Here is a 13,900-nt window from a genome sequence, read left to right on the forward strand (position 1 = left end):
CTGTGGACTATGTGATTCTTTTGTGTTTAGAATGATATTTAGAGCTATATATTTATATAGTTATTGAACTTTGTGTGAACAAGCCTACATTCTAAGTGCAGTATGAAGGCCATATTTAACTTGCTTAGCAAAAAGTGTTTTTTGATTTGGTAATTCGTTGCACTTTGTTTTTGTTTCAGCTTCTGAGTGTTTTATTTTTGTTATTTGTTGCATGTTTTGTTTTTGTACTTTGTTTTTTATTGTTTTCCTTTTTGTTTTTGTTGCACTTAGTTTTTGTTTCTCCTTCTGAGTGTTTTATTTTTGCTATGTGTTTTGTTTTGTTTTTGCAGTTTTTATTTCTCCTTCTGAGTGTTTTATTTTTGCTATTTGTTGCATGTTTATTGTTTATTTGTTTTTTGTTGTGTGTATTGTTTTGCATTGTTCTGTTTAGTTTTTTTTGCACTTTGTTTTTGTTTTATTTTGTATTATTCAACTTAACCCCTTAAGTGTCACCCCCCTTTTTGAAAATATACATGAAAATTCACTATCCAAACTTAAATGGTTGCAATTCAAGAATGCTTTGGAATATAGACATAAGTTTGGTCTCATTTTAAAGAAGACAGTCAGCAGAGTATTGCTCAAGTGAAATCATTTCAAAAAATTTAAGTTTAAAAAAGTTATGGAAGTTTAAATGTACTGTAAATCAAAAATACTGTACTAGATATTTAATATTTAATATAAAATATATATGTTACAAAATAATGTGGACTCTAAAATTACTATCAAATCAAAGCCATATGTCTAATTAATTTGTGTTCCAAATTTGAAGTTGATATCACAAAAATTTAAGTTCCCATGAGATTTTGTTTAGGCGTTGTACCACAAATAGCCACCGGGTGTCATTGAAATTCCATTGATTTTTTAAAATGCAATTTCCTGTGTCAAATGTATATATTTTTGTGTAAATATCACAAAACAGTTTGCAGATATAGAACCGTGAGACTAAGACCTTTCCGACGATATGCGTTTTGTCAAGATTAGAAAAGGTTTTTATTATAAATTAAATAAATATGTTAAATAAATATGAAACATGACAACGCCACTTGGGGAGGAGCCCGCTAGAATAATTTAGAGCACCGTTTCTATGGTAACGCAAGGTCCGATTTCAAATCGGTTTGCACAGGATGAATCTTGAGTTCGTAAGCTTTCGAATGATATATAGTTTGTCAACATTAGATCAGGACAAATATAGGATATATTGTTTTAAACATGCAGTGGCTAATGGGCCCACCGGTGGGCCAGTGACACTTAAGGGGTTAAGCAATCCTCTAGAAAAACCTACCAAAACCCAAATAACCACCCTAGCAACTATCCAGAAAACCATAGCAAGCACCTAGCAATGAGCTAACAACTACTGAGAACTAAGCTCAGATTTTCTTCAGAAAATGTAAAAAAAAAAAAAAGTGTTTTAGGGTGAGATGTATCAGATCAACACTTAAAAAACATTCAGTCTTTTGAATGGATTGTTCATCATTCACACTTCTGGCTACAGCTCTTAAGTGATTTATGCCTAAGACATTACCTTATAGACGATGAATTTGATGTTGGCTCAAGTAATCTCAAAGTGATATCTGGGGTAGAAAATGCAGAGAATGTTTTATCTTGGAATTGACTGGGTTTGAGCAAATGTTAGTCTTGATTTTCTGCTTTAAACAGGCTGTAATTTAGATACAAATCAGACCTTCATAGATGAAGCCTTTTTTAAAGTTCCTGAGTGTGTATTTTCATAAATGACTTAACGATCTCAAATTATGGCATTGTTGCTAGTATATGGCACACATAGACTCTTAAATGCCATGTTGTGGTCTGCTGGAGGATAAAAGAGTTTTTATACTGCATAATTGCTGTACGACTAAAACAATCAGGGGACAAAAATGTGCTGCATGTTTTTGTGGAAAGAGAATATTTGTGCATGCACGCAAACTGGCATAAATTTGTCATAGATGACGGCTTGTCACAACATGAAAACACCCAGCTATGTCGTCCAATACAGCTGCCTTCTCCATCTATATTTCATCAACAAGGCTTATGAGATGAAATGCATTAGTTGCCTCAGTCGATACTCTGTTAAATATCAGTTTATAAAAAACAAAGAACAGAACTGCTAAGTTATGTAAACAGAATTTGACACAGCTAGTAAAGCAAAGGTCAGATTAGTCCCGTTGCGTGTGTGACATGAAAAAGCTGCTATACCCTGCAATAAAGGGCAAACATTCATGCTCATCTCATGAGTGGAAAAAATACTTTATGAAGGATTCCTAAAATGCCTTGCATTTCTGAGGGTTAACCAAAAACCACAACAAACAACCCACCCATGAACAAATCAACATGGGTATTAATTCAATCATACATGACCTTTATTTGCAAAGGGTGTTGCCTTGTGTTACCTGGCTCAAGTTCACACATGTGGCTTAAAGCAAATTTTGGACAGGGTGGATTCAGGTCAGAACTGATAAACAGACATTATCCTTACAAAGGGGCTGAGCCAAGTTAACACCCAACTGTTTGCAATTGTTTCCTAATTGAAGTAAATTCATTATTACCCAAACTGACTTCATGACATTGGCAAATGTGCAAATGTCTGGCTGTCTCCTCCCAAACAATAATAATAAAAATATCTTGCTGAGAACATGTCTTGGTCATAAGCTAAATGTAATTTTGGTTTAAATGTAATTTTGGTCAAAGAAAACGTGATTCATCAAACCAGGCCACCTTCTTCCATTGCTCTGTTGTCCAGTTCTAATGCTCACGTGCCCACTGTTGGCACTTTCATTGGTGGACAGGGGTCACCCTGACTGGTCTGTGGCTATGCAGCCTCATATGCAACAAACTGTGATGCACTGTGTATTTTGACACCTTTCTATCAGAACCAGCAATAACTTCTTGAGCAATTTAAATTACAGTAGCTCATGTTTGATTGAGCCATATGAGCCAGCCTTCACTCCCCCACGTGCATCAATGAGCCTTGGCCGCCCATGACCCTGTCATCGGTTCACCGCTGTTTCTTCCTTGGACCAGTTTTGATAGATATTGACCACTGCAGACCGGGAACACCAAATTCGCTCAAATCCTTATGCTTGCCCATTTTTCTTGCTTCCAACATGTTAACTTTGAGGATAAAATGTTCACTTGCTTGCCCAATATATCCCACTTACTAACAGGTGTCATGATGAAGAGATAATCAGTGTTAATCACTTTGAATGGTCATAATGTTATGCCTGATGGGTGTATATATATTTAAATGATAAATGAAAGAGTATATTTGATGGTTGTATTTTATTTCAAAATACAAGAAACATCTTGAGATTCCATATAAAACAAATCTGTTGTGAATTTTCTGATAATTCAGGGGAGCTTTATTATCATACATCATCCCTTACTTATTGTTGTATAATACAGATGTTTATTATTATTCATCGGAACCACATGGTTCAGCTTTATCTCGGTTTATTATTGAGTTTCAATTGCCAGGCTATTGCATTGGATGAAATGATTATTAGTCAGAAGAATTTCTGCAAACACACAAGCACCCGACAGAATCCAGTTTCAAAAGAGCTCTCGCCTGACTGACCGGCAAATAATCAAATACTGACCCTCGCTTTATCAGCCAGGTTTATTTTCTCACAAGGTGTTAGTTTGGTTTGAAATCACATAGTAACTGACCCTTTGTGAAGTTCTACCACCCTTGGTTACTGTTGTTGGCAAAAACAAACTTTAAAGAGCGACCCATAGGAATGCACTTGAGATTTTCACACAGTTTTAAGTCAAATGTGCTCATAAATTATGACATTTAAAAGCATTTTTATTTTTTGTATTTCTTAATTGTTCGATTAGCATCCAAATCTGCATTCTGAAATGTATTGCTTCCTTCATTAAGGAATCAATCCTATTTTATATTCCTATTCCAATTCCATACAACCCCTAACCCCCTAACCTCCCTCCCTCCATTTCTAGTCATGGAAGCTGAAAGACACCCAAAACTCCCAGCTCTCTCCATAAAGATGCTTTCAGACGTGACTTTACTGGAGCACCCCAAACACCCCAGAACATCTGGAGCGATCCTAGCGTAATCCAGATGAGATATTCAGACCCTGTTCTGTGTTAATACTGACATTTTTAACCTACACATCTGTCTTCTTCCGAAACTCTCAGAAAGATGAAAATCATCCAAACGGTCCAAGGGTCTAAAGGGATGTCTAAATCATGTAGATGACAATCCGGGACCTCATAAATTGTTTCTGTTGATATATTCTCAGGATATACATTACATTGTTCATTTACCATCAAACATTCTCCAAAACACAAACACATCTGATTTTTCAATGATCAAGACATCTCTGGTATTTACACTATAACACATAGCGAAATGTTTTCTCAAAACAAAAATTATTTGCAGAGGTTTCTAGACTGGATGACTCCTCCAGAGGCCATCTCAGAGGCATTACTCAAATCCACACCTGCAAAATAGTTGAATGTGAACTGTCTAAGATCAAGCTGGTTTAATTATTCCAAAACAAATCTTGCTTGAAAACCCATATTTGAACACTTCAATTTGCAGCACAAGGATGTTGGACTGTTTAGGATGTCCCTATTAGTATCAAACAGAGCGTGTTACGTGGCATTCTTCAGAAAGACAAAACGGTTCCAGAATGTTTTGAGTCTGAGCAGAGTTTTTCCATGGCACAGTCCACTCTGACACTAATGTCGCCATTACCAAACCTTCCCACTGTTTCTTTTCAGCACATAAGACATAGATGGATGACTACACTAGGGAATGTGCTGGATAGACAAGGAGAAATAATGGAATGACAAATTGGGCCAAAAACATGAATTGAAAGGAATAAGAAAGCTGGAAGGCATATAAAAACAGTTTGAAATGTTAAGAACAAGAAACAAATGTCCACCACTGACAAAACCAGACAATGAAAAATACTGAGGAACAAAGCAATAACTAGACTCTCATACTTGAGTCAGTTAGCCTTACAAGCCAGACCCACATCAAGATGTTTGGTCTGGAAACTCACCATTGACAGGGCTCAATCCGAGGGGCGGGATAAACGGTTGTCTTTCAAACTCCCTCTGCACGCAATAGGATAGCGCTACAACCAACCAGAGCAACGAAGGTGAAACAGAGCTTGTTGATAGATTAAACATTCGCCGTATCCGGTCGGCTAAACTCCGAACACATCTTCCCTTTTTAAGAATGACTTCAGTGCCGTTCTTTGTTCTTTTCTCAGAGGAAAGCTTAACTCCAAGTCTTCCAGAATGGCAGTCAAAGCTGATTCGAAAGACCGCCGTTCGCCAGTTTCTGTGTTTACTAGACAACAGAAGCACGCAAACGCAACTCGGCCGTCTTCATTATGGCCCCGCCCGCCGACTCTATACACAATGTGATTGGGCCATCCAGATTGTGAGGAATACAGCTCAGAAGGGTATTGAGAGTTCCTAGACGACACTTGCGGGCAGATTAAATTTGCTGCCGCTAGGGTGCGTCTAGATTTCTACGCTATGAGTCAGTGACATATTCTCAATATTTCATCCAGATCTATTAAGTAAAAAAAAAAAACATTAAAATGCAATCCACACCAAAAATATTCACATTTTCATTGATGAAAATATTTTCAGTTTCTGATTTAAAGTCTCCCTCTAGTCAATAATTTAACCTCTTAAAACTCATCTTTGATTACCAAAATGACTTTTGAAAGTTGCCTTTCCTGTGAAAAAAACCTTAATGCTTAAAATAGCTTGAATGTAACTCTACACCCTTGCTCCATGCAATTCATAAATATGCAAATTAGCCCCGTCTCTACTCACAAGCTCAGAGATTCACTCGCTCAACTTTACTCGTAACTTCACATTCTTTCTGGGAAAAGAAAGCGTCGCTACAACTTCTGAAAGTGACCAGCAGTGTTTTAGCAAAAATGTATGTCACAAATCTGACGGTATAATTTTAACATCAATGTAAACAAACAAAAAGTGTAATGCCAATATTTAAATACCAAAAACTCTTGGCTTGTCTTGGTAATATAGTTATATCAGCCTAAAATTGAACATCAAGAACATAAAGACTCCTGAACTAGGGGTGGACGATTATTTGTGATGTTTTAAATTATCTTTGTTAGTAAAAACCCTTTCACATTAACTAAATATACATTGATACATAATAAAACTACAAAGGTTATTCAGCCAAGAGCACTGAGTGATTTTCTCGTTGTTTAACAGACAGCGGCAGCTTTACTGTATTAGCCGCCTGTCACTTTAAAACCTAATGCACGGACCCTATTGACACACATTCGTTCACTTAAAGCATAACGAACTGTGTTTACATGAATACTCATCAAGACAGCCATTTTGACATAACGGTGTGTGTGTCAGACAGCGTGAGACCGGAAGGAGTAGTTTTTCGTTAGTTATTGCATTTAATAACTCTTTTTAATGTCAAGAAAGTCACATAAGTAACAGTCGTGTGCCCAGTCAATTCTCTGCTATACACCGACCTAAAAAATACACTTTTCACAATGTTGAAGTAGCCTATTAAAATCATTCAGTTATTGCGTCCAGTTGCGATATGCATAGTGCCATTTGTACATTTGCGATATTTCGATAATTTCGATATATTGCACAGCCCTATGTGATAAAATCAAAGCTAATTGAATTCATGAAGCCATGACAAATTTTTTATTATGCCTGAATCAAACAGTCTACATTATCAACCTGTCCAGGTTACACCAACAAAAGTGTCGGATCCGTTCAGATTAGAAAATCACATTTTCTACCACCTTTAATGTTTGCAGTTTTTCTGGCAAGCCGAGCAACTAGCAATCTAGATGCCCTATGCGTTGACACACCACCATTTCCTTACTCAACTGTATTAAATGTTTGCTACAGCAGATACGAGAGGAAAGATCACCCTTGACATCTGATATGAGACCAGCTCAGCCATTTCCATTAGAACGATCAAAGTCATGAAAACATAACTCTTGATTTAGCACTCGGAGATAATGTTGCAGGCACATAATATAAGCTTTATGTAATACTGTGGATATACAACAAATGTCTCTGTGATATTTAACACGTCGACTCAAACAGTTTATCATTACAGCTCATTAAACCATCTGCAGTCGGGACCACATCACTCTTGGAAAAATAATTGAACAGCAATCACAACAGCTAAATCAGAGCTGTCTTGTGTGACTCACATGCAAAATATATATTTTCCACTGTTTAATCTTCATTCATTCATCAATATTTTTAATAACACAGTCCAATATGTACGCAAAAAGTATTCACTTCTTTACTGACCACACTTTTGTTTAATCAAGGGTTTGACAGTATTCAAAATTATATATAACTTTACCACATTGGAACAAATCCAAGCCTTTTTAGAGTCTTCCAGAAAATGCTCACATTGTTCAACAAGTTCAAAGGTGACGTGAATGAATGTGGAGCTTTCCTCTGCCAATCAATGAACAAAATACCAGGTGCCAATCGATCAATAAACACCTTACCTCAGTTTAATATAGTAAACCTTTTTTAATTTCAGCTAGTCCTTTTTTAAAAAGTATCTTAGCAATGCTAAACACACAATATTGTGAAAGCAGAACATTCAGAGCTCATGACTGCGGCACAAGGATGTAATGAGGAACAAATGGAGACCCCAATCTGGTTAAAAGCACTCTGATGAGAATGCTTTTATCAAGGGAAGTGACCTCACTTAAAGAGGACATGATGTCATTACATAAGAATGTCATATGCCACCCTGCTATGCCTTAATAACATCAGGAAGCGTTCTTGTAATTAAGGTAACCCCATCTAAAAGGAAATGCCTTGATTGGAGGATGACATTGACCATTCTTACCTTGAAATGACAGGAGGACTCGTGGCTGTGGCGGAGAAAGACCATGGACGCAGGTGACACAGAGGACGAGGGGAAGGAACAACCGCACACTCGTCCCCAAAGACCAACCCCAGAGCGCTCCTGACCTCCCCATGACTGCTGAGGAGACACCCAGACCGGCCCACCTGCAAAGAAGGTGAAGGAATTATAAAGGACAAGAGTCTTGCTGATGGAAAGCTACTTTCTCTCTTGTTTTCAAAGAATTCATGTGCAGTAGGCACGAGAAATAAATACATTTTGAAAATAGAGGTAGATTACTTACAGGAACAGGGCACCCATATTCTTAATAAATAAAGATTCTTAATATTTTGATATACTTTTTTGTTTCTAAAGGAAGTTTTAATATGTAAATATTCTTGAAGCAAGATAGATTTTTTTTTAAACACTACATAAGTAAAATTAACCTAGATGAAATGTAAAATGCACAATAGTTTTAACAGTTTTAAATATACAATAATAAGATTTAACACATACTGTACATGTTGATACTAACTATATTTGTAAATATATATATATATATATATATATATATATATATATATATATATATATATATATATATATATATATATATATATATATATTATTTTTTATTTTATTTATTTTTTTATTTTACAAAATGTAAAAGGGACAGTTTTGAATAATCTGTGGTAATTGACACATTCCTACAGATTTTGATCATGCTCAACTAGTATTTGAACCCATAACATTCCTTTAAAAGTTCAACATTTTTCCCATTTGTGACATTAGGCACTTTCTGTGTGAGGAAATGTCTTTGATATAGTGTTAAATCAACAGTGTGTCAAAAGCAGCCAGTTAAAATACATATTTTAGCAGTTATATCATAACAGTTATGCTTGAAAGCTTTTTCCTTAAAGGTCTCCTGTATGCCTTCTACTTAATTAATCTTGAGAAAGTGCCATGACATTGATTCACTCAGTTATGATTTTAGCCAATGGCGCATAAACAATGGCTCCTGTCCAACCTGAGTCATTATTTTAGCTTTACAGGAGGACGTCAAGGTAGTGGTACCTCAAAGAAATGTATGCTTTTTTTTACTTCTAACAAAAGAATGAATGGACACTCCCTGTGTTTCTCTCCTCTCTATTCTATTATGGGACAACAGAAGTTCAATAATACATGGGGAGAAGTTTGATTTCCTGTACAAGAACTCTTTCTTCATGCTCCAGGGAGAACAGACAGCCTTCTCTGACCAGGACACTCTTGGAGAATAGGAATACATGCAGTTCATAATTATATATTAATAATATGTTTGTTTTGTAGCAGAGCGAGCGCAGAAGGACTGAGAACAGAGTAAGAATAGCAAAGTCTCTCTGCTCATGTCTTATACATGAATCATGTGAAAGATTGATAGAAACTTTGTACAAGACATCTACAGTGCATGTCTGACTCAGTGAGGTATGAGCACAATGCACAGGGTGTGTTCACAGTCAACAGAAGTGCATGTATACCAGAAATCACTGTGTAGGGGGGGTGCTGGTTAAAGTGTCTTTTATGGAGTCAGCCGCTATATGGGTGATCTTTGATGCATCTCGTTGGTTTTTTGGCATCTCACGCCATGAGCACCACATTTTTAGGAGGTAGTGTCAGGTTAAAGTTCAAGTGTTAAGGTCAGTTTTCTCTTTCAGGTCAATAAATTTAAGACAATTTTGATGAATTTGGAATTTCCCCTTTTTAAAGTGTCATATTACAGGGCCCCTATTATGCTTGTTAGACTTGTGCAGGACACTTCACAATGGTAAATCTTCATTTTATAACTCCCTTGCGTTTTCGAACTGTCATTTCTGTCAGGATCACAATCATCAAAGATGATAGGTAATTAGCATATAGTTTAGATTGGCAGTGTAGTTCTGTTCTGGGCAAGAACTCCCTGTTCCATCCATGTAGTCTAGCATAGATAAGAGCAGGGAGAGCAGCAATAACACCCTTCTATAGGATTAACAGAACAGAAGCAACGATGCATTGCAGGTAGCATTAATGTCTATATTAAAATGTACAACCTAATTCGGGAGTTTAGTCTGATTCAAGGGGGAATCAGAATACCAGATTCTGACTGACAACAGGAGGAGCTGGGGCTGAAGGAGGGTAATTAGCTCTAGAGAAACATGATAGAAGCTGATAATACTGAAGGAGCTTAAATGTATGTATGATGATAGGCATCATGTTCCTATAGGTAGACGTGATCAGCTGATAGTCAGGTGACGTGAGCTGGACTAAACGTGACCATCCAGTACTGACGCTATATGCTGGATTTCTCTATATCATGGGTAAAACTGTATGTTCGTTGACACACTGAGCTGCTTTGAATTGTGGTCGTTAGAACAATGGTGAGAGAAGTTTTCTGTCATAGAGGTTCATTCCAGTTGGCATGGACTTTGTGCTTTGTAGCTTTGCTTATTGTTGACATGTTTAAACAGCTATTATAGACGATTAAGGGAAGGTTTCTTTCTTTTTTAAAACATCATATGTCCCCTTTCAACCTATGTGACTTTAGTTATTTGCTAGTAATTCTATAGCCTCCTTAATACACTCCTAGGCAAAAAAATTGGACAAAATGGCCAAACTTTAAGCTTTTAATTGTCTTAGCCACAAATTATTGGTCAGGGAATTGGCACAATTTATACAAATGCTCTACTTAATAAAGACATTTAAGGAGGAAATGTTTATTAAGACATTTCTGTCACAGAAAATCATCAGAATTAAGTTTTTGGCAGAATATGGGAAGATGTGTGTGGAGTGATGAATCACAATGAAACATGAGTTGCATGGTGATACTCCAGAGTGATCTCTTCCAAAGTCTGCTGAGAAATATAATGACGAATGCACCTCTGCCAAAGTGAAGCATGGAGAAAGGGGTGTCATTGTGTGGGGAGCCTTTTTAGCAGCTGGTATTGGTGAGCTATTTCACTGTGAAAAGTCATTAAAATGCTTTGGACTTCCCACAATTGAAAAGTTGTTATCTAAAGAGGAATGATCAGATGGTATTTTTCAACAAGACAATGTTTCTGCCCCAATTGTAGACAAGTAGTCTATCAGGCTCATGTTTTAGCCTGGTCAGTGTCCAGATTTGAACCCTAGCTAATATTTGGTTTCACATTAAACTCAAACGAACTAGGAGACATTTTCCAACTACTCATGAACTGTCTAAAGCCATTAACATTGAGTATAACACTGACTCTTCTTCCTGTAAAAAGCTGTCTGCAAGTTGGGGAAGGCTGTTCCATGCTAAGTAACTTTATCTACATAGTTTTTTACTATTTTTGCTTATTTCCTGACCAGTGATTTGTGATTTAAAATGGTTACTACCATTAAAAGACCACTAAATAATTTTGCCCATGAGTGTATGCATAACAGGAGCATGAGTTGTGTAGAACATGTTTATAAGTGAGAGTGCTTGTGATGGGGAGAAGAAAAAAAAGTGTCTCCATGTTGTTTTGTATGAGTTAGTGCATATTTACAAGGGTGCGTGTGTGTATACATGTGCGTATGTTTGTTTGAGCATATGATAAACTGCAGAAGGCTGAAATGTCTTTGGCAGGGAGTATTGGAGAGAAGCTCTTAAGTTGGGTGGAGGCTACCGCTCTCTGGACAGTAATGGCTTTCTACTGCTGGTCAGGGCCTGCCAGACATGCATACAGCTGCTAAAGTCATCACCAGTCCATCATAGATCCATCACTGGCCCAACACTAAGCATGAGCTGATGTTCAAGCTTCTAAGATCACAACCCTTAAATGAGACATCCCTCATTATTTATGTGCCTAATGACCAGTTTCAGTCAAGGCCTTAATATAAACCAAGCAGAGTTTTATGCTGCTTTTTGGTAAACTTCATAATTTAATGGCTTTTATGCATTGCTTCGTGGTCTCTCTCTATCTCTCCATATCAACACAAATTAGAATAGCTACTTGCCGCCATCTTACAACTTAAAACCATTAGATGCTATCTAGTAAAAATGGCCTTGGAACACTTCAGTATTACTTTAATGGTGACCATAAAACATTTGATAGATGTCTAGAACTTACAAAAGATTTCAAGCCAAGGCACTCGAGTTTATGAAAAGTATAAAAAGCCTTTATTTCATCGAGGCTTAGGCATAAAAAACAAGTAGAAGACCTGCACACCAACGCGTTGTGGCTAGAACTGCTAATGTTAAAGCTGGACTATGTAATTTTTCCGTCCACTAGAGGGCGCCTATTCTAAACAAAGGTGTAGTTTGATGACGGCAAGTTTGAGCACAGAATCTTGGGACATGTGGTTTTTACCTCACAGCCGGTGGTAAAGAATTGGGATAGGACTCTGGCAGAAATCATGTTGATGGATGCGGTTATTAACGTTACTGTAGTATGAACATAGACCGTAAAAAAATATGGACGACTCGACATCATCCGTTTCCGCTTGCCATATTTGAAGCTTTCAGGCAGCCTTGCACGGCGCGGACATCTTGGGACCGAGTCTGCGCAGTAGCGATTTCGGGACCGGAGTTGCGCAGTAGAGCGCAGGAAGTAGAGCAGGAAGTACAGTCGCGATATCAAAAGCCCGCCCACACTCTCGCAGATGCAGAACAATTAATTATGTTGGTGTGAAATAAACAGTTATGGAAATGTAGAAATTAAAGCTAAAGCTCTAATCTGCTCCGAAAAATTTCGAAAAATGTCCGTTAGTGCCTCAGTGATAACTTCACTCAGAGAAGCCGTCAGTCTCAGCTGTCAATCATGACGTCACACCCCCGTTTTTATAGCATCAAATAACGAACTAAATATAAACTTATTTTTAAAACGAACACCTGAAATGAAATCATCGTGATGATAACTGCCTTCCCCATAAACTAACTTTGGGGGAAAATGTTTGAAGTGTAATTTTATTATTTAGTTTGCCTCGCGTCCATTAGAAATCACAGAGGGGCGGCTATACTGGGACCGGTCACCGGGGGGCGATCGAGGCGCGAAAGCTTCAGTAAATGAGAGGTAGACTGCAGGCTTGAGTATGAAACAGAGCAGGGCCAAGTGTTGTGGAGCTGAGCACGGCCGCTGGAGCAATTGAAGCGCAACACACACAGCTTGCAAGCAACAAGACTTTTATTATGACGGGACACAGTTGCGCTTTTCCGGTCATCAGTATGAGGTAACACAGCTCTGTTTATCATATTAGATACATTTAAGTGTGTTTAAAATGATGTTATGACGTTACTCTGTGCGTTTGCTCAGCAGCTGCTGTGACACTTGTTCACATTGCTAAGAGTAAAGCGTTTCTGCAAAATAAAACCGGAAACCGAGGGTAACGCAGATATGACGCAATTGACAGGCTCCCTCAGACGTCCCAGCTCCTTGTTTAAAATAGCAGTTTTCTCACAATTTACAAATAGTTGCAAACATTTGGGATATTGTAAGAACTCAACTGAACAAAATATCTAACACTGGCCGAGTGGTTTTTGGATATTTTACTGCAAAAATACTACAAAGCTAGAAGATGAAAACATCACTTAGAAGAACAAATCTGTATCACAAAAAGCTGGATGAGTAGACATTGTATCTAAATATTTAAATCCGAACTAGATCATTGAGAACTTAACTTAATTGCATATTAATAATACAATATAAAATATATATAATCTACAAAATTACATTTTAATTTAATAAGTTAATCACTTCATTTATAAGTAGTACGATTTTGGACCAATGGAGATTCTTTTGTGGGCAGAGCTATCCAGCACAACAACAAAAAAAGCTATTGACAAAATGTCCTGACGGTATTACTCTGCTTAGGGCAAAAAAAAAAAAAATCTGATTTACAGAGTGTTTGGCTTTACGTTAGTGTGTGAGTATCACACTTCAAGATGGCACCCCTCTCACTTCTGGAGAAAATGTGATGTCTATGACATGTGGCAGACTATTTGCTGAATTGTTTAAAACTATTTCACCGACACTCCAGATTCCCAATGAATTC

General features: G+C 37.2%; 2 protein-coding genes across 2 annotated transcripts in view; one reads left to right on the forward strand and one right to left on the reverse strand.

Moving 5' to 3' along the window:
* Positions 1 to 8,030, reverse strand: part of sema3c (sema domain, immunoglobulin domain (Ig), short basic domain, secreted, (semaphorin) 3C) — a 53,378-nt gene extending 45,348 nt beyond the window's left edge. The window contains exon 1 of the mRNA XM_067428074.1: positions 7,898 to 8,030. Within this exon, the coding sequence (XP_067284175.1) occupies positions 7,898 to 8,030 (133 nt within the window). The remainder of the gene's footprint in view (positions 1 to 7,897) is intronic.
* Positions 7,942 to 13,900, forward strand: part of kdm7aa (lysine (K)-specific demethylase 7Aa) — a 61,610-nt gene continuing 55,651 nt past the window's right edge. Inside the window, exon 1 of the mRNA XM_067428073.1 lies at positions 7,942 to 8,072. Within this exon, the coding sequence (XP_067284174.1) occupies positions 8,029 to 8,072 (44 nt within the window). The 5' untranslated portion in view covers positions 7,942 to 8,028. The remainder of the gene's footprint in view (positions 8,073 to 13,900) is intronic.

The sequence above is a fragment of the Pseudorasbora parva genome, chromosome 20 (assembly GCF_024679245.1).
Source record: "Pseudorasbora parva isolate DD20220531a chromosome 20, ASM2467924v1, whole genome shotgun sequence".
NCBI classification, from domain to species: Eukaryota; Metazoa; Chordata; class Actinopteri; order Cypriniformes; family Gobionidae; genus Pseudorasbora; species Pseudorasbora parva.